Genomic DNA, 26,402 nt, shown 5'->3' with positions numbered 1-26,402 from the left:
AGTGGCATTCCATCACGTAATTTTCAACACAACAGCACCAATGTGAAGTTTTCACTGCATATGTTCTGAATTATAAATTGTGTGAATCTCCCCTTTTTTTGTAGGTCTTTGAAGGAATTCAAAGACTGGGTTCTATCCTTCTTCAAATGCAGTCATCAGGCAACATGCTTTTTAGGGACTGGCATGCTCAGGTCCAGTGTTGCCCAGAGAAGCAGCCATGTATCCAAGTGACTTTCCCCTCCCTGCAGGGTAAAACCATGTTGTACTGTGGGGAGGTGACAGAGCAACTACAGGAGCTATGTCGTTCCATGGAGACCTGCCATAAAGAATGGTGTTCCTTTGTAAATGAGAAGAGAGCTCTCTATCATGTACTGAACCACTACACCTCAGAGCAGATGGTGTATCTGTGCCACTGCGTATTCAAAGTGTGTCAACGGCAGGCTCCGGTTCCGCAACAGTTGTGGCATTTACTTCATCCCATAAAGCCCCAGTGCAGTCTGTCTGATCTTAGAAATGCCTTTGCTAAAGCAACAGGAAAGCCTTTAAGGCCACAGTCTCAGCTTTACGCTTTGTTGGGTGATGGTGAAGATGATATTTCTGTCTACTCTGAATCAACTGGAGCAAGGGAATGTGACAATGACATTGAAGAATATCTGATTGAATCCTCCGACGAAGATGAAGACGTCAGGTATAACTATGAAGATGCTGCAGACCTCTCATCAACAGGAGCTGGGGAATGTGATGGTGACATTAAAGAAGATATGATCGCATTTTCGTCCGAAGATGAAGATGTCATGGATAATGATGAAGATGCTGCAGATGTCTCACCTTGGACTGAGGATGGAGCCATGGAGGAGGATGCTGAGGAAAGTCTCGAGGACCTCTGGAGACGATTCAACAGAGACATGCCACGATATCTCCACCAGCAGCTTGACATCTCCACTATGGCTCAGATCCTCTCATCCCTCTCTGACACGAACCAGCAGCATGTATCAAGGAAGCTACCTCCTGCTCTTCAGGAGGGAAAGCCCAATCTGGTTCTTTGCCCAATCACAGAGGTTTTCTCTACGACACTGTCTTTTTACATGGAGAGCCCTGAGCAACCACTGCCATCTACCGACGAGGTGCTGATCTGTGGAGAGGAGACCACAGAGGAGGAGGTGGAGATCTTCCTTCGTCGAGCGCTGGGTCAAGGCTCCAAAGGCAGCTGGCAGAGGATCTATTCTCTGGTCAACCCCGGCGTGCTGGGCTATGATGTCAGCATGGCACTGGGGGAGCTCTTTGAGCACCTTGAAAGAAATGCAGACCCTCGTTATCGTTTGGTGATGGTTAGCCCTGTTCAGCACCAGCACAGATATGTGCCCTCTTTCTTCAGCAATCACAAAGTGCAGGCAGGAGTGGGTATAACAGCAGAGACCGCAAGGAATTACCTACGCCACCATTTCATGGCCCCAGTCCTACATGGCTCTGTCTCACAGATCTATCCAGAGCAACTGTCAGTCTGGATGGTGTCATCTGCACGCCCTGCAGTTGGTAAGCTAAATACTGTACTTTTTTCTGTGTCATGTGCCTTACAACTGTGTTTTACAGTAAAAGATGATAGTCAGATGACAATATTTCATAATCATAACTATTGACTTGGCTGATTCAAACTGTCTTATAGTATTTGTGCAGAAGTGAAATAAATGTTTTACCTACCATAGGGAAATCTCTTTATGTGGATCGTTTGTTTGAGAAGTTCCAGAAGAGAGTTACCAACACCCGACATATCATGATAAGATTGATTGAACCACAGGTTGAGGTCGACGCCTTCATTCAGACTCTGTCTGATAGACTAGCACTGCTCAGAGAGCAAGACCCTGTACTCCTTCACATCGACACGGCTGCAGTGAGTCTATTGCCGTTGTTAGGGAAACATTTTCTCTCTACATTCATTGCTGGTCCTATTATTGTGAACTTGACAGTTTCCTATTTTCTTCATTTGTTAATTATCAGGTTCATTCTGGCCTGGAGGAGCTTCTTTTCCGCCTGTTAGTTCTGGGCTGTTTGAATGACAGTCAGGGAATGCTGTGGAGAAGAAATGCAGCTCACTTGATCACTGTTGAGGTCCTGAGGCCACGTACACCACACAGTAGTCAACCAATGGAGGTATAAATGTAATTTTCACATAGTGTTTTGATTTATATTAAGAGCCCGGTCCCCAGCATGTTATTTCTGGGGCTAACCTTTGGCAAAAATAAGTCATCTACAAACTCACAACGCGTCGCATTGCGATGCATTGTAACCTTGTAGGTCGGCTATTTTTGCAAAGATGTTTAGTGTAGAGCCAAAACAGGAAGGGGCCTAATGTAGACTGAGCATAGGGTTTAAGTGGTTAAACTGTGTACAAGCTGAAGTACAACATTGTTTATTGGTGAATTCTAATATATTTATTTTGATGTGCTATTTTGGCCTCACAGATGAAGCTTGGACTTCTTGACATTCTGCCTACCATTACCTGTCGGCCTCCAAAGGAGGTGAAAGAGCTGTTGTTAAATAATCGAAGGATGCCAACGAGGAAGACCTTGGATCCACTCATGGATGAGAAAGAATTTGCCAGTGAAGCAATTCAGAGACCTTATCAATTCTTAAAACTCTTCAATAGGAATCAGGACCTGGATCCATTTAAGTACCAGGTAGGGTCCAATGAGGGGGATCCCATCGATTGTCTGCACCACTTCCTGTCAAACTGTGGAATGCTAGATCCATCTTGGGCTGAATTGAAGAACTTCTCCTGGTTCCTCAATGTGCAGCTGAAAGACTGTGAGAACTCCATTTTCTGTGATCCAGACTTTCTTGCCGACCAGCTGCCTGGTTTCAAGGGCTTCATTGTGAAATTCATGATCCTGATGGCACGGGATTTTGCGTCACCATCTATGGACCCCTCTGATCAAAGCCCCCTGCCACATTTACTTGACTTCGCAGAGGATGACCTCATAGCCCGTCTGACTATTCGCAAGAGTTGGGAAAGTGAGCCTCATCCATACATTTTCTTCAATGCTGACCGAAACTCAATGTCTTTCCTTGGTTTTCATGTGAAGAGAAGCGAAAGGGGACACACCCTCAATGCAGTTGTTCCTCACGGCCGTAAGGTGCTAATCGGAGATGTGATGACACTCAAACTTTTTGAAGGTTTGGAGCGGCAAAATATCTGTCTCACTGAAGACTTTGACGAGCTGCCTCGACGAGATAAAATCAAGAGGATTTCATGTGTTGTTGGCGCCGAGAAGGGAATGAGTGGAAGCTTTGATCCAGACCCAACATATGAGCTCACGGCTGACAATGTAATGAAGATGTTAGCCATTCACATGAGATTTCGGTGTGGAATTCCAGTTATTATCATGGGAGAGACGGGCTGTGGCAAGACTAGGTTAGTCCGTTTCCTTTGTGATCTTCAGAGGGAGGGAAGTGCAGTAGAGAACATGAAACTTGTCAAAGTTCATGGAGGAACCACAGCTGAGATGATCTACAGAAAGGTGGATGAGGCTGAGACACTTGCTAGGAGGAACCGCAGAATACATAAACTTGACACCATTTTATTCTTTGATGAGGCAAACACAACAGAGGCCATTTTTGCGATCAAAGAAATTCTATGTGACCAAACCGTTCAAGGGCGTCCTCTGAAGGCAGACAGCGGCTTGAAAATAATAGCTGCTTGCAATCCTTACCGAAAGCATTCACCTGAAATGGTGGAACGCTTGGAGCGTGCTGGTTTAGGATATAGAGTGAAGGCAGCTGAAACTGAAGACCGTCTTGGCAAAGTTCCTCTGAGGCAGCTTGTGTACAGAGTTCATCCCCTGCCTCCAAGCATGGCTTCCTTAGTGTGGGATTTTGGGCAGCTAAGTGATGCAACTGAGCTCTCCTACATCAAGCAGATAGTTCAGAAGCAAGTTGACGACCATGATTTGCCAGTGGTTTGCAAAACCATCATTTCAAATGTGCTGGCGGCCTCTCAAAGGTACATGCGTTGTCGAAAGGATGAGTGCAGCTTTGTAAGCCTAAGAGACGTGGAGAGGTCCATGAAAGTGCTAATTTGGTTTTACCAGCATGGCTCTGACATGTTCCCCAGTTGCAGGGGCATCAGCAGTGCTCTTATGACACTGAAGTGCTTGGTTCTTGCAGTAGGAGTGAGTTACTACCCATCTCTCATGTCCAAGGAAGGGTATCTTTCTGTAATCTGTCAACACTTTCCTGACCCCCTCTGCACCGTGGACGCGTTGCAACGAGAAATTTCATCTTTTCAAGACTTCTTCCTTCGGAACATAGAGACGAGGGAGACAATAGCCAAGAATGTAGCCCTCAAAGAGAATGTGTTCCTCATGGTGGTTTGCATTGAGCTGCGAATCCCTCTTTTCCTGGTTGGCAAACCAGGGAGCTCAAAGTCCCTTGCCAAGACAGTGGTTGCTGATGCCATGCAGGGCCAAAACTCTCATTGTGAACTATTCAAGAACCTCAAGCAAGTTCATATGGTCTCCTTCCAATGCAGTCCCCACTCAAGTCCTGAGGGTATCATAGCGACATTCAAGAACTGCGCCCGTTTTCAGAAGGATAAGAACATGGATGAGTATGTTTCTGTGGTGGTGCTTGATGAGATCGGTCTTGCAGAAGATTCGCCACAAATGCCCTTGAAGACCCTCCATCCACTCTTGGAGGATGGTTGCATTGACAACGACAAGCCAGATCCACACATGAAGGTTGGGTTCGTTGGTATCTCCAACTGGGCTCTTGATCCAGCAAAGATGAACAGAGGAATATTTGTGTCCAGATGGGATCCCAGTGAAAATGAACTGGTAGAAACTGCCAAAGGGATTTGTTCATCCTCCCACCACATTCGTCTCAAAATCCAACACCTCTTCTTACCTTTGGCAAGGGCCTTCTTGAGCATCTGCGAAGCGACAGCAAAGAATCAGTTCTTTGGCCTCAGGGATTATTACAGCCTAGTCAAAATGCTCTTCGCTACAGTCAAATCCTCACAACAAGAGCCAGATGACAGCCAGTTGCTAGAGGCCATTTTGCGCAACTTCAGTGGACAGCCTGAAGGTTTTGACCCAGTCAGATTCTTCCAACAAGTTTCCCAAAACGTCACAGAAATTCCAAGGCCATGCACCCTGCAAATGGTTGAAAAGAATCTTGACCACAATAATGACCAAGAATGCCGATACCTCCTTTTGCTCACCACTAACAATGCAGCTCTCCACATCCTTCAGCAACAGATCTTTGCCAAAGGAGACCACACTAGCCCAGAGATTGTGTTTGGCTCCGGATTTCCCAAGGACCAGGAATATGCCCAAGTCTGCCGGAATGTGAACCGGGTGAAGACTTGCATGGAGACCGGGCGTACTGTCATCCTCCTCAACATGCAGAATCTTTACGAGAGCCTCTACGATGCCTTAAATCAATACTATGTTTACCTAGGTACACAACAGTACGTCGATTTGGGACTGGGTTCCCACAGAGTCAAGTGTCGTGTCCACAAAGACTTCCGTCTGGTGGTGGTGGAGGACCAGAAGAAGGTCTATGAACACTTCCCAGTGCCTCTCATCAACAGGCTTGAAAAGCACAGGGTAGACAGAAGCACTGATCTGACCCCTTGGCAGCACAGGGTTCTGAACAAACTCCAGGAGTGGTTGAAAGAGTTTGCCGGAGAGGACTCTGAGGATTTCAGACTGTCAGACGTATTTGTCGGCTTCCAAGGTGATGCCTGCGCAAGCGCTCTCTTACAGGCACTGGAGAGGAGAGTGCAAAAGCAAGGGGACAATGCTGTAGGACAACAGTCAACGACTGAAAAAAACAAATCACTGGAGGACATTGGAGTAAACAAAACAGTGGAGTCAGCTACTAACAGACAAGAAGCAGAGGTTAACCAGGTGGTTGATGCAATGGATATAGATCACAGTGGCAAGGAGCAAAAAAAAGAGTCAGTGGAAACGGCAGATGACATTGGCATGGAGGTGTTGCATCATGGGAATGAGGACAACACCGAAATGGAGACAGAACACAGTCTTGTGTCTGTCGAGACAAATGTAGAAGACGCTGTCTTTCAATCAGCCAAGTGCTTCCTGTTGAACTGTGCGACTCCCGACTCTGTGCTGAGGCTGAAGTATTCAGGCTTAGCCAATCAAGAGAAGGAGCAGCTTCAGATGATTTACTTCCAGCAGCAGCATCATCATTCGCTCCGAGAGTTCCTGGAATTTCACCTGAACAAGCTTCATGACTCCAGCAAGTTTGTTGAGGTAGGCAATTTACCATATTCACACGCCGGCCACTTCGCTCTCACTTCATTTTCAAATCTTCTAAGTTTGAAGTAAGAGCAAAATGGTCCATAAACCACATCTCAAGCAGTAGGCTATTTTGGTCTTTCTTACCCATTTTGAGGTGCCTTCAGTGTCTTGTTTCTGTATTCCCCAAGGTCACGACATTCTCCAGTTTACTGACCAGAGCAGATGTGAGAGTAGTGGCTCAAACTCTTGGCCTGCACACAGAGAGCATCCTCCTGCTCTCCCTTCATCAGTTTGACACAGAGGTGTCCTTCTGCAGCAAGATACAGTATGTTCCCATACAGCAAGGTTCTATAGGAAATAAGAAAGGATTCTTCTATGTATTAATGTATATGAAGATTACAAGTCATACTGTGCATTACAAATATATAAATGATTTCTCTCTATTCCTCCTATTAACTGCCCAGGAGTTTTATGCATGCCAATGGCCCTTCCCTCCACATCCTGCTTGTTCAGATGGACATAGAGGAATCCCACTGCAGTGATGAGCTCATAGCATCAGCTAAGTAAGGTCTCTTAAATAAATAAAATTAGCGTTTTGTTTTATGATTTACCTCTAGTATTATTTGTTAATGATGTCATTCACGTCTAGATACTGCATCATGAATTACCTGATGCCACTAAAAGATCAGGCTTATTGTGTGGTGTTCATTGCCAAGCTCTGCAGGATCCCCAGTCGATCTCAATACATTGGATTCCAAGGAGGTGAGTATTGTATTTGCAAAGCGCAACATACTCTTGTCTAATAACGTACTGGTATTTTGCTTTCATCAAAACATTAAATGTTGTTTTTGTCGTGTGTCAAAGGAGCCTGGCACTCGGTGCACATTGATGACCTCAGGGATACAGAGGACATGAGTTTGAACCTGTCTGTTTTCTGTGATACTCTGATTAGCAAGTTGCTCCACCCTGCGCTGTCAGGTAGAAATGGTAAATCATCTGAGCCATGACTCCATTCGTATACAATAGTGTCATGAATGTATTTAAATATTTGCACTAGTTCTTTCCTAAATGTAACAAAAGCGTAATTTCCTGTTCTTCAGTTGAACTAATGGAGACAGAGAATGAAACAGAAAACTCAGAAAGACCCTCTGAAAAAGACGTGAGCACAAAGGTAGATAAACATAACACTACACTGTGTCTATTTCATATGGTACTATAATATAACCCAACACTGAATAACTTTTGAGCTTACACCTTGGAAATGTATTCAGGCACAGATGGAGACAGCTCACCTCCACAGCCTGTCATTGGTGAAGTCTTGCATCCAGAAAGCTGTGAGTTTGCTGAGAGACCCCAGTGACATGAAATCGAGGAGCATACATCGGATGTGCCAACTCCTGAATCTTCTGGGAGTCGATCAAGGACAAATAGGAGGTAAACAGAAAATTGAATACAGATTTATATCTGGCATTCTCATATAGATTCACATAATGAATACCGTAAAACAAAGTTTGCTAACATACACCATAAAAGGAATAAACATTAACACGATGAACCTTGTTCAAGCTCGCTTCCAGGAGGTGTTACTTGATAGACTGGCAGGGGCCTTGGCGCAGAGGGAAGAGATGATGCCCACTCCTGGGGAGTGGGTGAACAGGGAAGCCAAGAAACGCCAAGCTCTACAGGAAGGGGGCACTCTAAGGTAAACCCCTAAAAGAAAATAAGAACCCCCCCACACACACACACACACACACTTCTTATAATGTGACTGAGATGTCAAGTAGTGTCACAACTAGTTCAGCTTGTAGTGAATGTACTGTGCAGACACTAATGTACTGTGCAGACACTAATTTACATATCACTGCAAAAATGAGTTTGAAAAAAAGGGATTTAATGGAGCTGAGCTTTGTTTTGTTTATAATGTACCAGGCATACACTCTGGCGCTGTCTTCAGTCAACCCTGACTCCCATTTTGGCTGGTATGGTGGAAGTGCTGGACAGATATGCCAACCTGGAATCGCTCTTAAGTGCTGGCACCAGCCAGGGTCTCAAACAGCTGTGGTTGGACATTCTGGCAGACACACAGATTTTAGACCTGACGCCACCTCAAAACTCAAGGTACTGAACATTACCTACTGTATATACATGTACATTAACTATGTACAGTACCAAACATAATTTGAATCAATGAATGACAGCCTTGTCTTACAGTATTCATTGTCATTGTAAATCAATTTTCTAGTGGGGCAGACCAGGAGGTCTTGGTGCAACATTTTCTGGCATTGGATGGCGAGGAACAATCCTGTTCTGCTCCATTCAGCTGGCTCATCAGAATGCAGGTCCAGAGCCTGTGGGATGAATCTGAATTCATACCAGGTCAGTCACGGATCAAATATTAGTTCAATTCAGTGACTGCATGCATGTACTAATGATGAAATCATATACCACAGTCTTTTGTCAATTTTTTATGTATACATCTCTCAGTGACAACAGAGGACAACACACAGAGGCTTCTTCAGTTTGTGAGTACCTTCAACAACAGCCGACTGGGAAGTTACTTACAGAAGCTCTCAGACCAGGAGCGACTGGAGTATGGTCACCGTTACCTACAAGACTTCCTGCTTCTCTCTTATAAGATCAACTCAAAAGATGAGCTCACGGTACAGATATTTTAAAATTAAGGTTAATGCATACTTCATCACATGACACTTTTGTAATTTCTTCTGCAAAATGAAGAAATTTCCACGCAATGTTTGACACGCAGACGTTTCTGAATTTCCTGAGAAATATACAGAATACATACGGTATCTTTTGCCACACTATATACGGTTTATGTTCTTCTCATATCAGAACATTGGGATTTAGGTTCAGAATCTGCAAAGTGTCCCTTTAATCATTTAAAACAAGCGTGTACAATACCATGTATAAATGCTATTGATTTAATTCCACCCTCATTGGTCCAACACAGGTGTTCACCAAGGCAATGTTAGGTTGCATCTCTGAGCTTGGGCGGTCCATGGGTACAGCCCCTGACCTCTCTCCTGCTTGGGTCATGGCTGCTGCCAGACATTATGCCTCCAGACTGGACACTCTTTCCCACATCCTGATGCTCCAGCCCCAGCTGGCCCGAGATGTCTCTCAGCTGGGATCACAGAGGGAACCTACGGAAATGGTGAGAAAAATGCACTATAACACTTTGAGCAGTGCTGTGATAAGGGGTTAGCAGTGAGACCAAAAGCATTGTTGTAATGGCGGCACTGAATGCCGATACAAGACAGCATACTGTACCATATTAAAACTCCCATTTAGCAGTTGCATAGGCTAGAAAAATAAAAGCTCTTATTATAACATTATGTCATAATATGTAACATAACATATGTTGCTGTCCTCCATGTCTTTTGTAATTGGGGGGTGTAGACTGTACACAAAAAAATATATTCCTGTTATCACCAAATATTCAATATTCAGAGCGTTTCAAGTGTATAGAGCTGTGGTTCATTTGTTTTTGTTTATGTGTTATTTTTGTCAGGTCGAAGACATTTTAGCTCTAGGTGTCTGCGTTGAGAACACCAAACTGCTAACTGTGACTTCCCTGCAAGAATGTGAATGTTTTGTGCGGCGAGTAGAGTTCCTGCAACCATGTCTAGATAGAGCCTTAGGTCAGAAGTACAGCTCCCTCTGCAGCCCTGGCTGTCTCCAACATCTGAACTCCATCAGGTCTGTTATATAAATGTTTTTTTTTGTTTCGTCTTTAGTTTTTTACACCAGTTTGGGGGTTTTGAAGACTTCTTGTAAAGTTAGAAAGGAAAAGAGAATGTTCTTAATTTCTTTGTCCATACAGGTCGATATGGCATGGATTGCTGGTTGTATCAGCATTCATCCAGCAGGTCACATTTGAGGTCAAACAAAGAGACTCTGGAATGAAGGACCTGTCTCTGAAACACTGCAGTCTTCTTCTAAATGTGAGTAAAATGGTTAGAATTGAATGTGTATGTAACTGGCACTCTCAACGAGTAGAAGTAGTACCAGTAGAAAATGTCCATATCTTTGTGAAACCTTTCATTATTTTGAACCAGCAAATGTGACAGACAAGAATAAATCACAGGTAGACAAATAATACACTAGGAATTCCGAACGGTAACAGTAAAAAGTAAGTGAGAGAAGGATGTATGGAGACCACACGATGTTGACCAAATATTCTCTGTTCATAACCTTTTCTTAAATGTCTCTCCAACAGCTGATGCAAGACTCCCCTGATCTAAGTAGCGTGGACACCTTGCAGCAGCTCATCCGGATCCTCAACTCATATCACACTGAGTGTATCAGCAAGGATCTAAGGTTAGACCAATGACTGTATAAACACACCGCTATTGAATACTTATTCAACTAATGCAGACTTAATGATAAGATTGGGCAAGATTATAGCCTCTAGTTTGAGGGTGGTGTGTGTTAATGTTTCTAAGCAGTGCAATAGGCTCTGTTCATAAATGTAGTCCCAGGTTTCAAGAAGGTGACATGCCTGTTTCCAGATTTTAACTGGAAACACATGTGAAAGTGTCATATATTTTTCCGGTTCAAACCTGCTGTGGAGCCAATCAAACGAAGCTATGGGGAAATTAACCTAAACAGGACTACAGTTATGCACAGAGCCGGAAGGCTTTGACACACAGTAGCAGAGCCAGTACAGCTGGTGCTAATGTAGGCCTAATGAAAAGAGACCCACCACAAGAACAGTGTCTTTCATTGCATTTCATATCGCCATTTTATTTATTTTGTATGTATGTATCCACGAGATGTTATATTTGTTGCTGGTTAGATATGACTGTTATTAGTAAAACTTGTACATGGTCAGTGGAATATAACCCATAGGCATCAGGAAGGCCACATCTAGGTTCACAATACTTCTCTGCACTGACTTAATGATTAACACCTATTCATTAATTCCACTTACAGCATAATCTACAGTATATCTGTTCACAAGGTTACTCAACACTGCAATTCATCTTTCTTTCAATCTTTTTCGCAAAGGTATGGCATTAATTGCCCCGTGTGCCTCATGGAGCTCCGGGAGCCCTCTGCCCTGCCCTGTGCGCATGTCTTCTGTTTGCCCTGCCTCCAGCAAAGCATTCAAGCAGACAGACAGTTCTGTCCTAAATGCAGGACAGACGTGCCACCCAACTTCAAGCCAACTGTGTCTCACACCATCAAGTGAGTCAAAAAGTGACCACAATAGTCATTAACACATTCTTTTGACTTGAATAAACTTTTCAAAACATTTTCATCGCTTTAACTATTATTTAATATTAATTATAATAATTAGTAATTAGCTATTATGATAATCAGCTTATAATCAGCAATTTTAGTAAAAGTATTAGTTAACTTCTGAATTGTTTACCTGACATACCACAGGGTGGCTCTGCAGCAGCACAAAGAAATTCGGGACTGCTGTAACTCCTTTTTCCTGGAGGTGGTGTCCAGGTTCTGTCTGTATGAGGGAGACAGACCCAGAGAAGGACTGGTGGAGCTTCTCTTCTCTCTCATCATCTATGCTCATGGTCAGTGGAGTTAAATGAACACTCCTGATGTTGCGTGTATGTGGGATATTGCAATGAAGCGCATGCAAGCCTTTAAAAAGTGTGTTTGATGGAGTGCATTGCTTTGACTGTTTACTCATTGATTGTGTTGTGTGACGTATAGGAGAGGTGTACAGGACCAGAGAGCTCTCTCCCTTCTTGGAGTGTGTGGACAACAGTCCTGTCGTCCGCTCCGTGCTGCCCAAACTCCTGTTGCAGTACAGGCACGTGCAAGAATCACACTAGATGACAAACGCAACAAAAACAGCTATAGAAGCACCTACTGTATACTGTAAACAGACATTCTCAGGCCTATTACATGCTTGTTTAACAACTCTATACACATCAGTTTTGAACAGGTGAAGTCCCACATCCAGGACTACCTAAAGAAGCTGGAGGAGAACATTCTGGCAAGTGAAGACCGCACCGAGCTATACTTGCTCTTTGTCAATTGCTTCCAGGTAACTTCTTCTACGTTTCTATTACTTGACCTCCCATATTGCATTATCAACTTGTATCATCATCATCATCATTGTTATCACACTTTGCTTTCGGCTTTGTTTTTAGGACTCTCTGCTGTGCTCGGAGGTGAGCGAGCGGGAGGACAGCAGAGAGCAGCAGAGGAGACTGCATGCGGAGGCCAGGTTCCTGGGCAGGCTGGCCCGGAGGCAGACCGCCAACAGACAGCAGAACCCAGCAGAGTTTCTGCTTAACACAGCCAGATTACGGCTGTGTCTGACCACCGCTGCGCGACTGCTCCAGGAAAACATAGCCAATGGTGTTTGCTGTTCAGTTTTTGTAGCTGTTATTATCATCTCTACTAAGCTTTTCAGGTTAACTTGAGTATGCCAAATAAAGGAGATATTGATACGATTTTTATGTAGACAAATAATACAAAAAAATATATATATAATTATTTTGTATTATTTGTCTACATAAAAATCTTATCAATATCTATATATCCACAGAGCTTTCAGAAAGGTGCAGAATATAAGTACCCCCCTCAAACACACACACACACACACACACACACACACACACACACACACACTCATTATGAAATAGTAGTTTTAACAACTTTGATGGATCCAAAATTGATGTTTTATTAAGCTGACAGCGGCCATTATCCATGTTACTTCTGTTTACATTGGAGAACGTATATTCTTCCATAAAGATACATTTGCAGGCAGCCCCCACATTACACACTGCATGTGAATGCTGCCTTTTTGAGAGAAATAAAGAACCAATATGCAACAGAGGTGTTGGAGGGGGGTGTAGTGTGACATCTAGTGGCTGCATGTTGTCTATAGCCACTTTAATTAATTATATATGTACATTATTACATTATTTTAAATATCCGGTATTGGGAGATGAAGAATTTGAACTATGGAACTGACTTGCCATGTGTTTTTGTGTGCCCCTCCCCCCAGTTTCTTCAGCACATGCAGATGGGTGTGTGGACACCGCGGAGATGGAGGTGGCGTATTTGCAGCAGGTGAAGGCAGTGTGTGAGTACGGTTCTAATGACTGGTACAGGGTGTACCTGCTTAGAGCGCTCCACAGACTGGCTGGCAGAGACTGTGTACTGGCCCTGATGAACAGCCCCCACTGGAGCTGGGTCTTCCCAACGGAGGTCCTCAGACGTCAGGTAAACCTTACTCCAGTGAATATACTATATATGCAGTATGCTGTGTTAGAAATGGATAGGGTAGGTACCCTCACAAAAACATGCAGTAATCCTGGTCACTATACTGCCTCCCCCTGGCCAGCCGGGGCGCCTGATGGAGGGGAAGGGAACTGGTTGGAATAACGTGTTCCTTCCACGCGCTACGTCCAACCAGGGAAACTCTCCCCTGTCAGGTGACAAGAAGGTCAGTTGGCTCTCATGCATTGAAGGAGGCATGAGCTCGGCCCTGGCCTCCCTAGGTTGGCAGAGGGAAGGTAGTGCCCAGGATTACATAGACAATTGGCACTGGGTGTAAAAAATAGGGTTACAAAATCGTGGGATAAAAATTTTAAAAAAAAAGAAATGGATGTGAGAACATATCAGGCAGTATTTCCTAGTGCCATTACTTACATAACCATTCCAACTGCATTTGCAGTAATGCATTTGCAGTAATGCATTTGCAGTAATGCATTTGCAGTTTGCAATTGTTTGGGAACAAAGAGTTAAAGGAGGAGTTCACCCAAAAAAATTCGTATTTTCTATCAATTGCACACCCTATGAAGCCTTGAATCCATGGATTCTTTTTTGTTTTTGTCACATTCCTAAGCTAATAATTTGATTCCCGTCTCCTACCGGCTAATGTATCCGGTAGGAGACACAAAGTAGATTATTTGTGTCTCCTACCAGAAATACACACGGTCATCAAATTATTGTCTTAGGAATGCCACAAAAACAAAAATAAATCCATGAAATCAAGGCTTCATGGGGTGTGTAATTGATAGAAAATAAGTAATTTCTTGGGTGAACTCCTCCTTTAACTCTGCACATTTTGTTCCTAAAGAGGATGATTCCAGCCGAGGTGGATCCATTCCTGTGCTGTGGACCATCTTACCAGACCCTGAGAGACGCTGTGGCTTTGGTGCTGTTGGAGAACAGAACAGAACCTCTCACAACACAACTACAGGTCAGACATATCTAATCAGAGGGCTTATTTCACATTGAGTGCCAGAATTATTTCTGGTTATGTGGTCCCAGTGCCAGAGATGTTCAAGTAGTCACAGAATTTTTATCTCCAGTATAATCGATCCCCTGATGGGTGCTAATCACTGAGGTTGCACTGTGTGGTTTCACAAATGTCAACGAGGTCATCGCGACCTTGTTGACATTAATTGTCTGATGTTGAAAATAGCATGTCTGGGCCAAAACATCATAGTTAAAAAAAAGTGCTTAGGAGCAGAGATACAGCCTTTTTCAGTAATAAGTTAAACAAGGAGTGAATGGAGCAGCAAATCTTCAGATAATGATATTTTTTTTTCAAAAACACGTCAAACATGTCATTGGCACGTTGCGCCATTGCGGTAAAACACGTCAAACATGTCAATGGCACTCAATGAGTTAAACAATGACACACTAATAGTGAAATAAATATATAAAAAATCTGCTTTACAGACAGTATTGAAATGACTGAATGGTTGAATGAATTCATATTATTTTCATGTTAATTCATGACCTATTGCCAGTGGTATTATTAGACACAAATGACAAACAATAGTATGGTATTACAATCTTTTTACAATACCAAAAAGGCTATGGATACATATTTGATCAACGTGAATGAGTGAAATTCTAATGCCAAAGACGGAAAGGAAACAGACTAGATTTGTTATTCATAAACTACATTTATTGCTACCCGAATTTTTGGAAAATCAGTTATTTTTGGCGAGCTACTATTACATAGTAATTGAGTAACTGGACATTCCATTGTACTGTGCTTTGATATGTTCTCTGTAGAACATGAGTGTGGCAAGGGGTTCTAAGGCCACTACATCTGTCCTGCTGGCCTTGGCCTTGTTTCGACAAGTCACCTGCCGCTCCGTGTCATCTGACCCCAACATGCGGCCCTCTCCACAGGTCTCCATATTTTTTATGTCTTGATCCTATTCTGTCATAATGTTCAAATGTGTTCAAAACTGTCTTTGACTTCAACTTTTAATACATGTTTTTGACATAATGACAGGAGACCAAAACCCTGGAAGACCTGCTGAAAAAAATCACAACAGAGAAATTCAGGGAGTTTTGCGTGGCGATGTTATCCAATCAGATAGGTGCACCAGGCTCTCCTCTCAACATCGACCCGCTTCTCCCTGCTCACAGGCGCACCCTTTTAGAGCTGCTGGTCCACATGGACGCCGTGCTCCTCAGTGGGATCACCCTACTGGTTCCTCTTCACCAGATCGCCTTCCAACCTCAGAATGCTACAGTAAGTTTCTTTTCTGGTGGCGCGTTTTATATTTTCACAACACTTTCTGTGTCCTTAAAACAAATGGAGAGTCATTGTACTGTGGAAATAGCACATGAACAAGGGATGACTGGCCCCGGTGGTTTCCTGCCCACTAGCGTGGAGACTAGGGGTTTGAATTCTCTGCTGTGCATCCAGCTTGGACAGGCGCTCCAACGAACACATGTGGCCATATTCGGGGTGTGAAGCCGCCAGACTGGCAGAGCATGGTGATCTTTGTCGCTGCACTAGCGACTTCTGCAAGTTGGTTAAGGTGTCACTGTCAGATGATACTAAGCAGACTGGCAACGTCATGTGTATCGGATGAGACACATGGTTTGTCTACACCCTCCCCAAGACCAATCAGTAGGGGTCAAAAGTGACAAGGAACTACAGTATAGGGGAGAATTGGCGTACCAACAAAATAGAGAGTAAAACGAAGAAAATGAATACATTTATAACATGAATGTAATCTCTCCTCCAAGCTCTCCTTCCTGCCAACTATGCCGGATGACCACACAAATGAAGCAATACAGTTGTTGAGCCGAGAGAATTTACAACAGTATGGTGAGTGTTTCAAGTGGTCTGAAAATGTTACACAATGATGTATCTTAAAGCGACATCCCTCTCAATATAACCTGTTAATGAAGAGACTTATAGCATCGATTTACCATATCTTTTTCCTCATTTGCAGTCTGTGCCAATGGCCATCTGTGCTTCGTCGGAGAGGTACTTGTTTTATTAGCATTCTTTGTATTATTATTTGATTAATGCACTCAAGCAAAATGAATTCACATTTCTTGTGCATCCATGTTGTCCATTGTTTCATCCTTGTAGTGTGGCAGACCAGTGGCTGTATCAAAATGCCCCGACTGTGGAATACCAGTTGGTGGGCATAAACACGCTCCAGTCGCTGGATTCTCACGTGTACAAAACAGGTAATAAGCTACCCAACAAAACCGTCAGCCAGCTCTGTGACATTATTATAATCATGCTGCATGTGTTCTTATGTGTATGAAGTGTTGGAGATCAAACACGGACAGGGCACATATTAGGTGATGCCTCTCGAAGGTCTGAAGCCCCAGAAAGACAGATGACACCTGCCCAGTCCTGTATCCTTCGGCTGCTTACACACCTCGCCATGCTACAAGGTGCTATAAGCCAATACCAGGTGAGATGTGCCCAAAATGAACAAATAAACAAAATAGGTCACCTGCGAGCTGACGTGAAAAAAAAAACATTTTGAAAATGTTTCGAAAATATGGAAGTGTTTAGAATAAAAACTGAAATCATAACACTGTGTTGTCTGTGAAGGGGGTGAGTGACATGATCCACCCCAACACGCATGACGTTCTGGGTTTCCTGTGGGGTCACCTTGAGAGGGACATGAAGACACTTGGCCGCATACTGGATCAGAACATGGATGACACTGCTGTCACAGTTCACCTGATTCTACACACCTTCATGGAGTCTTCTGCAGGTGGTGAAATAACCTTCTAGATCAGTGGTTCTCAACCTGATTTTGGGGGGGTTCCCAGATGACAGAGGGGCGGCCATAGCTGAGTGGTTAGTGAGCCCGCCTAGGGAGCCAGAGGCCCTGGTTGCCCCAGGGACGATTCCAGGCCAGGCCAGCATATGTGTCGATGAAATGAAATTTGTCCCTGAGCAAGACTCTTAACCCCTAATTGCTCATAGGCCCTCATTGGAAACAAGACCGCAAGGACTTTCATGAACGGACCTGTTAAAGGAATAATCCTTATCCTTACAGTGAAGTGACAATGTAAGGACCTTTTTAAATACCCCAAAAAATAGAAATTAAATGAAAAAAGACCATTACTGCATCAAAAGTAATCAACTATACAATTAAAACTGGTCAAACATTGGCCAAATTGTCAAATAATATAAGAAAGAGGCAAAAATAATATCGAAATAGCTGATCTACAAGCTCACAACGCCTTGCAACGCCAGACGTTGTGTGCTTGTAGATCGGCTATTTTCACAATATTTATCTGTGGAACCGAGTCAAACTAAATGTAATGAATGCCTCAACTCCTACAATTCCAAGTGCTTGTCAGGGTTGGGGTCAGTTGAAATATGATTATTTTGGGGGGTCCCCAGTTCAAATATGATTATTTTGGGGGGGTCACAGCCTGAAAAGGTTGAGAACCACTGTTCTAGATGAACCGCTTTCTGGCTCTTTCTTTGCATTACAGTGTATGACCCTATTCCTTTGAATTACAGGTTCTCGCCACTCAAGGGCCGACCTGTCCTCAAGGCGTGGACGAGAGGAGTGGGAGAAGCTAGTCTGTAGTTCTGCTATTAATCCAGTAGTTACGGTAAGGAATACTGCTTCCATGAGCCAACAGTGAATGGTAAAATGGTAAACGGTAAACGTAAACCAAATATTAATTGGACGTTAAATGTATTCCCGGCCACCTGGTTTTATTACTTATTTATTTTTTATTATAATTATAATTATAATTTATATTACTTAATGTTGGTTATTAAAGTAACACAACATTACAATATGTATATTTACAACCATTAAAATATATTTTAAAGTTTTTTATGAGCATACATTATCTGGTGAATAAGTGTCAACTGTGGTTTTCCAAGCTTGCTGCCTACTATATACTGCCCTAACACAACATAAACACACAAAGGCTGCATCGCAGCAGTAGCTACAATGAAGGATAAAGCCTAGGCGTCATCTTCAGATATATACTTATATTGCAGCTCAAAGTTTTTCAACATGTCACACAAAATGACATCATTCATTAATTCATTGCCATGAGCGAGTTGCTACAACCTGTAAAACCCTCCAACTTTGGAACCGAAGTGGTGTCATGTATACTATAGTACTTTACAAGCACAGTGACTCTGTCATGGAGAGAGCGTTATTGGAGCAAAGTGATGGCACTTGGTGAAACATTGCAGGCAAGTTACTTCCTTGGCATAATGATGCTAAGGAACCCTGGAGGAAGGAGTACCTTGTACGCTTTGTTAGCTTGTAGATCTATTGATAGTTTGTAGATTTATCGCTCGTCTGTTCTGACTACTTTCTATTATTTTTGTCAAGCGACACCTCTGCATGATGGAGTAGATAAAGCATGCTTTATGGAAACTGAATAATTGCAGGAACAGTGCAGTGTATCTATGATAAAGTGTTGGAAAGAAGCACTGCGCTACAGTAACGACTTGTAGCGATCTCACGCACACATATATCTGCAAACACGCACATGGCATATATTACATTATGGCCAATCAGTTTAACATTACTAATATTACACTAACTAGGGTCCTCCTGATCCCACTACTGTCCCAGACGTACAAGCTCACAACACGTGTACTTGAGCTTGTATATCTGCTATATTCTGTGAAAAGCTTCGGTGCAGGGGGACAAAAAGGTACAGACGCCTGGGGAACCCCGGTCAATGGAGCACATACAGTAGAACCTAAGTAGCCAATGCTTAATTAACTTATTTTTTATTTTTCCAGCCCAGAATACTCGTCTCTGTAACCTTTTCACTGGTATTTGATGGTGATTTGTTCTACATGAATGCTGCTTGCACATGCTGTATATACTGCATATCACAGATCATATCATAAACCTACAACATGTCGCATTGTGACGTGACCTGAGCTTGTACAAATAGATCGGCTACCCTCAGTGAAGAGATTTGGTTTAGAGGGAGAAAAGTAGTGGTCAACAAAGTATATAGGGCCCAAGTTGTTCAATTCACTTACCATCTAGGTAGATTTTCAAAAGAGCATCATTGCAGATGTCCATAACCACTTAAACCCCATATAGTTGAGGAGTCCCTCAGGGTTCTATGATAGTGTATTTTCTGTTTTCGCTCTACATTAAATATCTTTGCTGAAAATAGCGCAACACATTGTGAGCTTGTCGATCTATTTTCTGCTAAAGTTTTCCCTCAGAATATGGATCCTGGGGTTTAAGTGGTTAATACAAAGACTAAATACTGTCTTATGACTGTAAGCAATCAAGTAGGTAATTAAAGACTGTTGCTGAACGTCTTGTAAAGAAGCGTCATAATCATTATCTTATTTTGCTGTGGATACAAGATGTTACTATATCGTTTTTTACTCCTTGACTACCTTGATGTGTTACAACTGGCTCACATTTGTAACAAAGGGGAGACTCAGGCACAATTGAAATATAACCAAAAGATCTTTATTAAAGTAATAAGCATAACATAAATTAACATAACCACAAGATCAGTCAAAATAGGTGAGTGTTCATTACAAGGTAAACTTTTTGGCATGGTAGAAGTGAATCAGGCATGAAACATCATCATGGCCTGCTTGGAAAACCTGTTCATACCCGTCTGTGCTTAGTTTCCGGGCACAGCCAGAATGTAACCAGACCGCATCTTGGTGAAGTCAGGCTGTAATTGGTTGATCTTGGGCTCCACGATGACAGTGCGCTTCCTGCCATTCATGCTGCACTGGATGGGACTGGTTATGTTCACCAGCAGCTTCCTCCTTTCGCTCTCGAAGTGGCTGAGTAGGATGCCGACCAGCTCCCCAATGCGGTTGTCGGTGGCGGGCACCATGCCCTGCAGGCACACCACCAGGTCCCTGTTGTCCTTGGTGTGGAACACAACCAGCTGGTCCTTCCCTGGGGATATGCTCAACCCTGTCACGTTGTAGAGGGGAATGCTCTTCATGGTCTTGTACTGCTTGAGGGGGTCCATCTTGTACAGGTGGCGGTCGGTGATCAGCACTGTGCGGTCCTCCGCCTTGTGGAAACGATTGATCTTGCGTACGTTGCAGGAGAACAGAACTCTCGTGAACTTGTCCTTCCGCTGCAGTTCGCTGGATACCAGTGTAAACAAAGAAGCTGTTTTAGGGCTGTCTCGCTTCAGGTAGTTCCCCTCCCAGGCTCTCTGCAGGCCCAGGTCTGACCTTTGACCCTTCATCGCCTCCAGGGTGGCAACCTTGGCCCTCACTTGCAGGGCCTCCTCTGGAGCCAGCCCTTTGATCAGTGTCCATGCCCACCACCTGTTATAGAGGCTCTTGAGGGCCTCCTCAAACTTGCAGAGGACTTTGGGTGGTGTGGGCCACTTGACATGCCTGCCATAGTCTTTCATGGAGCGTACGTTTTTGAAACGCTGGTTGACCTCACGGATATAGGACTTGACTTTGTAGTGGCGGTAAGCCCGCAGGATGATGAGGGCAGCACGCATCCGTCTGTAGCGCATTCTGGCTATGGCACCGCGCCACACCTTCTGAAGAAGGATGACAATTTTTCGGACCATGTCAGTGCGCTGCTCCTCAAGGCTGAAGAGGGTGCGTGGTGTGCGGACGAAGACCTTGGTCTTGCCGTAGGCCACGTCATGGTCGAAGCCACAGCTCTGCATAAGCCTCCTCACTGCATCCTTGTCCGACTGTAGGTTATGATTGGGCCACGTGAACTCTGAGATCATCTTATACCTCTGTAGGAAGCGGAGATAAGTCTGTCGGTAAGCAAAGCCAGCACGACGAACTCTGACATTCTCCAGCAGCCCCAGGTACTCCACCTGGTGTTGGCAGCGCTTATAATCAAACAGCAGAGGGGACTTGACGTCATTGGGCTTGATGCAGCGCACGTAGTAGGGTTCTTTGCAAGCCAGGTTCTCCACCAATGAGATCATGGAGTTCTTGAAGAGGGTGCCAGCAGTCAGGGGGCGCCTGGTAACCTCAGTGATGCTCAGCTTGCCTTCCGGCCACATTGCCTTCAGCACAGGGTTGGAACTGTTGTACAGCAGCCTCTTGAAATCCTGGAAGAGAGTGTCTTTGTTCTTATCAATAAAACCCACCACAGAGTACACAACATCTCCTGCATAATGCCTTATACGGAAGTCTCTGTCAAACTCCAAACTCTTGTCAGTGGGTGAGAGCTTGCGGCTGGTGTAATGTGCATGTTTTGCCAGCTTGCTGTTGAGTCCCTGCAGGAAGACCTCGTCAGTGACTTTGCCCACATTCATGCAAGCCTCGTCCAGCACAGAGAAGATTCCTTTGTGCTGCTGTTCCACAAGATCTACGATGATCTGATTGTTGAAGTAGTCAATATGTTTCCAGGGTATGCCTTCTCTCTGGTACTCCTCCTGTTCCTGTTTCAGAACCAGCTGGATGAAGAGCTGCTGCAGTTTCTCGTTGCAGTAGTTGATGCAGAACTGCTCAAAGCTGTTGTTCTTGAAGATCTCAAAGCCATAGATGTCCAGCACTCCAATGACTGTGTTATTCCCGTGGTCTTTGGAATCGTAGTCTTTCACATCAATGATATCATTGATATGACCCACGATCCAGCAAAACAAACGCTCATACATGGCCTTGGCTAATGCATCTCGTCCGTAGCTGGCCTCCTGGAACGTGTGCTGTTTGTCAATGATGTCCCTGCCCGATGCAATGGTGCGGTAGAGCAGAGCCTTTTCCACGTTCTCCACCTTGGTGGACAGTAGCTCCCCAATCACGGACACCACCTTGGAGTTCTTAATCAGTATCATATCTCTGTCCGCCCCAAACATCAGGTTCCCCAGATGGAGGATGGTAGCCAGGATCTTGTAAACGGTCTGGATCTCATCTCCTGTGAAGCCAATCACTTTCATTGCGTCGGCCACAGCTTTGAATTCTGCACCATCATTAATGCAAGACTTGATACGACCTCCCACTTTGATGTAGTTGTAGGTTGTTGGATCCTTCTTGATGTGCAGAGAATGTAGGAGGGACTCAGGACCTCCCCTCAGCAGCTGGTAAAATGAGTGAAAACTTCTCTCTCCCTCCTGCTGGACGATAACCCTAGACTTCTCCAGCAGGTAGTTGCTGATGTGACCACCGATGGGGTCTCCTTTGAAGTCAAAGTTGATATCCATGTACTTGCCGAATCGGCTGGAATTGTCATTGCGGTTGGTTTTGGCATTGCCAAAGGCCTCCAGGACGCAGTTTGATTTGAGCAGCATATTCTTCACTCTTTCAACTTCAGCCCTCTGATTGGGGTTGGTGATAGCAGTGATGTATTGCATTATGTACTTGCTGGCTTCCGTCTTCCCTGCCCCACTTTCTCCTGAGATGACAATGCAGGTGTCTTTGTTTCGTCTCTTCATGGCTTTGTAGGCGGCATCAGCGATGGCAAACAGGTGCGGCGGCCTCTCGTACAACTCCCGGCCCTTGTACTGTTCGAGGGTGTCATGCCCATAGATGTTCATTGCACGGTATGGATTGACGGAGACCAGCACCTCTCCGATGTAGGAGTAGATTCTCCCCTTCTTAAACCTAAGTTTGAGGTTGGCCATGAATTCTTCCATAGAAACGTTGTCCAGAAGAACAAAGTCAGCCTTACCAAACTCCAGACTCTCGTGTTCTGCCATAGCTGTAAACGTTATTACGTTACAAGGTTATTACAAAAAAAAAAGGTGATGTCTGCCCGTTTGATCCAAAGGATGGCACAGAGTGACTAGCAGTGAGTGAGCAGTGCAGCTTGTCATGAGTGTGACACTGCAGGCGGTTGCTTATAAACTATCTGGGTAGTGATGATGTCACGATGAGTCATCCATGCCCATATATGGAATTTCAGGTCAGGTGTGACCAAATATGAAGTTTGTGATGTCAGATTCAGCCTCTGTATTCTGACTAGCAACAGTGGTAACCATAACAACCTGGACTCACTCAGACATATTGAGTGACCATGGCAACCTAATGTAAACAAACCTGACTGCTATGCCCATATATGGGCATGCCTATATATGGGCGTATAATGATGACATCAGGGATCTCCATATATGACCATAAAAGGGACACAGGCAGGCAGAGAGACACATACAGAAATCTCCATATATGGGCATAAAAAGGACCCGACAGACAGACGGGTACAAAAATGTAAATAACGCACAAAATCCCCATATATGGAGTACCCTGATGTCCTCAATTTGATGTCATAGTACTGCCGTCATAGACTGTCCTGGACTCCATATTTGGGCATGCCTTACACGGAACTCCATATATAGGCAAAAAAGGGTTGCTGACAGACAGATGCAGAAATCTCCATATATGGGCATAAAAGGGACACAGACAAACAGACGGGTACAGCGGGTACTCTGACATCGGGTATCTTATATCGTGTACACCGGGTATTACATAACTGGGTGGGGCATGCATTTCCAACTTGCATCGTTCTTGACTTGCATCATTCCCAAGTAGGCTGGTGTGCACCGGTCTAGTGAGTATAAAAGACAGACAGACCTATACTCGGTAACGATGAAATGATGCAAGTTGGGAATGCATGTCCCACTCGGTTATGCAATACCTGCTTGTTGTTGGAGTACTGGTTGTACCCAGCGCGGTACCCACCACGTCAGTACTATGGTGTCATATTGATGACATCAGGGATCAACCGCTGATCGGACTGACTTCACACTGGGCACGGTAATCCTTCGGGTATAGAGAGGTGGTTCCCAAACTTTTTAGCTCAAGACTCAAAAAAGACATTTGATGTCTCCCTGGGACCCAAGCTAGTGAAAATAGCAGATCTGCTATTTTCACTACTTCTTAGAATTTATGTCTTTTATTTATGATTTTGAAAAAATATTGAATTCTATTTTAATCCTATGCAGCTACACCCAAATATGGAGTGTGTTGTCTAACCTCAATGTGTCGCCATGGCATCAGCAAACAAATCAGTCAGCTCCATATATGGGCACAAAAGGAACAAGGACTGACAGATACAGAGATCTCCATATATGGGCACAAAAGGGACAAGGACTGACAGTTACAGAGATCTCCATATATGGGCACAAAAGGGACAAGGACTGACAGATACAGAGATCTCCATATATGGGCATAGCAGCATACCCATATATGGGCTTATACTGATGACATCAGGGATCTCCATATATGGGCATAAAAGGGACAAGGACTGACAGATACAGAGATCTCCATATATGGGCATATCAGTCGGAAATGCGTAGGTGTGAGGGCGGTATAGCGGCCCGAACCTCTAGTTTATAAAAAAGTGATATTTACTTGCGACCCACAAAAATGGTTCCGAGTCTCCAACCCACAGTTTGGGAACCACTGTACTAGAGGTTCGGGCCTTCACATCTAGAGTTCGGGCCGCTACGTGGCCCTCACTCAGGGGCGCCGATATTTATAAGCTCTACTATGTGTGCGCGAGCGGGGCATTTTGCAGGTTTTGCAGGTATTGCAATTTTGCGGGTTTTGGCCGGATAATTTACTTTTTTGGGGGGGTTTTGTAACTTTATTTCGGTTAATTCGGTTTATTCAGTGGCGATCTGAACCAGGCGATCTGATTTTGAAAAAAAAAAAAAAAAAAGTATTATTATTATTTATTTATTTTTAAATTTTGACCAGCACCCAGTGGGTGCTCCTCATTTCACCTGGGTGCTTTAGCCCCGAGGCACCCACAGTATCGGCGCCCTTGCCCTCACTCTTATGTCGCACCGGCGATCCGACCGATATGCCCATTTTTTCCACATTATGAAGTGTTTATTTTCCCTTTCAAGATATTTGTGACATAATACACATTAGGCTCAGACATTTACATCGTCATCAGAAACTCCCCTGCTAAAGCATTTAAAGGAGTGTCTTCATTTAGTAAACAGGCTGAACTGCGGTGTATTTCACAAAATCTTATAATAGTAGCAATGTGTATTTACTGATTATAATGCAGACAAATTGGTTAGGCCAGTGGTTCTCAAAGTGGGGGTCCAGGGACCCCCAGGGGTCCTTGAGCATGTTACAGGGGGTCCCCAGTAAAGCAAATTAATATAGCATCAAAATCACTTAAACCCTATTTTATACTTTGGCTAGGCCTATTTGAAGACAGCATATCTACAAGCTTACAGCGTGTTGCATTGTGACGTGTTGTGAGCTTATAGATCAGCAATATTTGGGAGAAAACATTATAATAATAACACATCTTCTCTTAACCCTTTAACACCTTTACCGCCGGGCCCGTAGTTCTACGGGCCGTTAAATCCAACGGTTAAGCGCCGAGCCCGTAGTCCTACGGGCTGCGGTCTTTTCGCGCATGCGCGGTCCGGGTGCACTTTCGGAATTTTTTTGATCCACTTCCGTTTCCGGTTTGATGACAGGAAATAGAATTATTTGGGATCCGGTTTCGACGATCACGCCCGCTCCCATTCTACAGACGAAACTGAAACTCAATTCTCTTCCTGTAGTTTTTTCTCCTCGCATTTCACTGTTTAACGTAATCCGCTCTAACTACAGTCATGGAAGTCCGTTTGACATGCGGTCTTCACTGGGAGATACAGGGAGATCTCGCGGATGTAAACAGACCGTTCACGGCTCAATCTTAAGGATTTTAACAAGATCTATGGCGACATGAAAAAAACAAAAAAACAACAAAAACACCTTGGCACTGGTGAGTACATTATGAGATTAACCTCTGGCGGTGGATGTGTTAAGACCGGGGACGCATCTGTGTCATTTTAAGATTTCTTTGGCTATAAAAAAATATCAGATCTACAGAGTGCCGCGCTATGAGCCTGTAGATCTGCCATTTCTGAAAAATCATGAAAATGTGTGCAAATATTTGAAAATATATATATATATATATATATTTTTTTTAAATAATTTGTATTCAT

At 44.0% G+C, this 26,402-nt stretch overlaps 2 protein-coding genes across 2 annotated transcripts in view; one reads left to right on the top strand and one right to left on the bottom strand.

Annotated features, from left to right (window-relative positions):
* Positions 1-26,402, top strand: part of rnf213b (ring finger protein 213b) — a 44,812-nt gene that overhangs the window by 11,321 nt on the left and 7,089 nt on the right. Inside the window, exons 23-55 of the mRNA XM_080454437.1 lie at positions 105-1,533; positions 1,704-1,888; positions 1,996-2,148; positions 2,460-6,272; positions 6,449-6,585; positions 6,725-6,823; positions 6,910-7,022; positions 7,125-7,247; positions 7,361-7,431; positions 7,532-7,694; positions 7,827-7,962; positions 8,190-8,378; positions 8,503-8,636; positions 8,745-8,920; positions 9,229-9,432; positions 9,790-9,977; positions 10,102-10,222; positions 10,498-10,598; positions 11,289-11,468; positions 11,670-11,815; positions 11,958-12,057; positions 12,183-12,294; positions 12,401-12,611; positions 13,264-13,481; positions 14,341-14,463; positions 15,291-15,410; positions 15,517-15,759; positions 16,263-16,344; positions 16,472-16,506; positions 16,615-16,715; positions 16,798-16,948; positions 17,092-17,257; positions 18,019-18,113. Of these exons, the coding sequence (XP_080310563.1) occupies positions 105-1,533; positions 1,704-1,888; positions 1,996-2,148; positions 2,460-6,272; positions 6,449-6,585; positions 6,725-6,823; positions 6,910-7,022; positions 7,125-7,247; positions 7,361-7,431; positions 7,532-7,694; positions 7,827-7,962; positions 8,190-8,378; positions 8,503-8,636; positions 8,745-8,920; positions 9,229-9,432; positions 9,790-9,977; positions 10,102-10,222; positions 10,498-10,598; positions 11,289-11,468; positions 11,670-11,815; positions 11,958-12,057; positions 12,183-12,294; positions 12,401-12,611; positions 13,264-13,481; positions 14,341-14,463; positions 15,291-15,410; positions 15,517-15,759; positions 16,263-16,344; positions 16,472-16,506; positions 16,615-16,715; positions 16,798-16,948; positions 17,092-17,257; positions 18,019-18,113 (9,618 nt within the window). The remainder of the gene's footprint in view (positions 1-104; positions 1,534-1,703; positions 1,889-1,995; positions 2,149-2,459; positions 6,273-6,448; positions 6,586-6,724; positions 6,824-6,909; positions 7,023-7,124; positions 7,248-7,360; positions 7,432-7,531; positions 7,695-7,826; positions 7,963-8,189; positions 8,379-8,502; positions 8,637-8,744; positions 8,921-9,228; positions 9,433-9,789; positions 9,978-10,101; positions 10,223-10,497; positions 10,599-11,288; positions 11,469-11,669; positions 11,816-11,957; positions 12,058-12,182; positions 12,295-12,400; positions 12,612-13,263; positions 13,482-14,340; positions 14,464-15,290; positions 15,411-15,516; positions 15,760-16,262; positions 16,345-16,471; positions 16,507-16,614; positions 16,716-16,797; positions 16,949-17,091; positions 17,258-18,018; positions 18,114-26,402) is intronic.
* LOC308104127 (unconventional myosin-Id-like) lies at positions 20,133-23,147 on the bottom strand (the record flags this gene model as incomplete). The annotated part of the gene is made up of 1 exon (XM_080454438.1): positions 20,133-23,147. The coding sequence occupies one exon, from the start codon at positions 23,145-23,147 to the stop codon at positions 20,133-20,135; it is 3,015 nt and encodes a 1,004-aa protein (XP_080310564.1).

The sequence above is a fragment of the Gymnoscopelus braueri genome, assembly GCF_963280865.1.
Source record: "Gymnoscopelus braueri genome assembly, chromosome: 17".
NCBI lineage: Eukaryota > Metazoa > Chordata > Actinopteri > Myctophiformes > Myctophidae > Gymnoscopelus > Gymnoscopelus braueri.
This window is presented reverse-complemented; position numbering and strand designations above follow the sequence as displayed.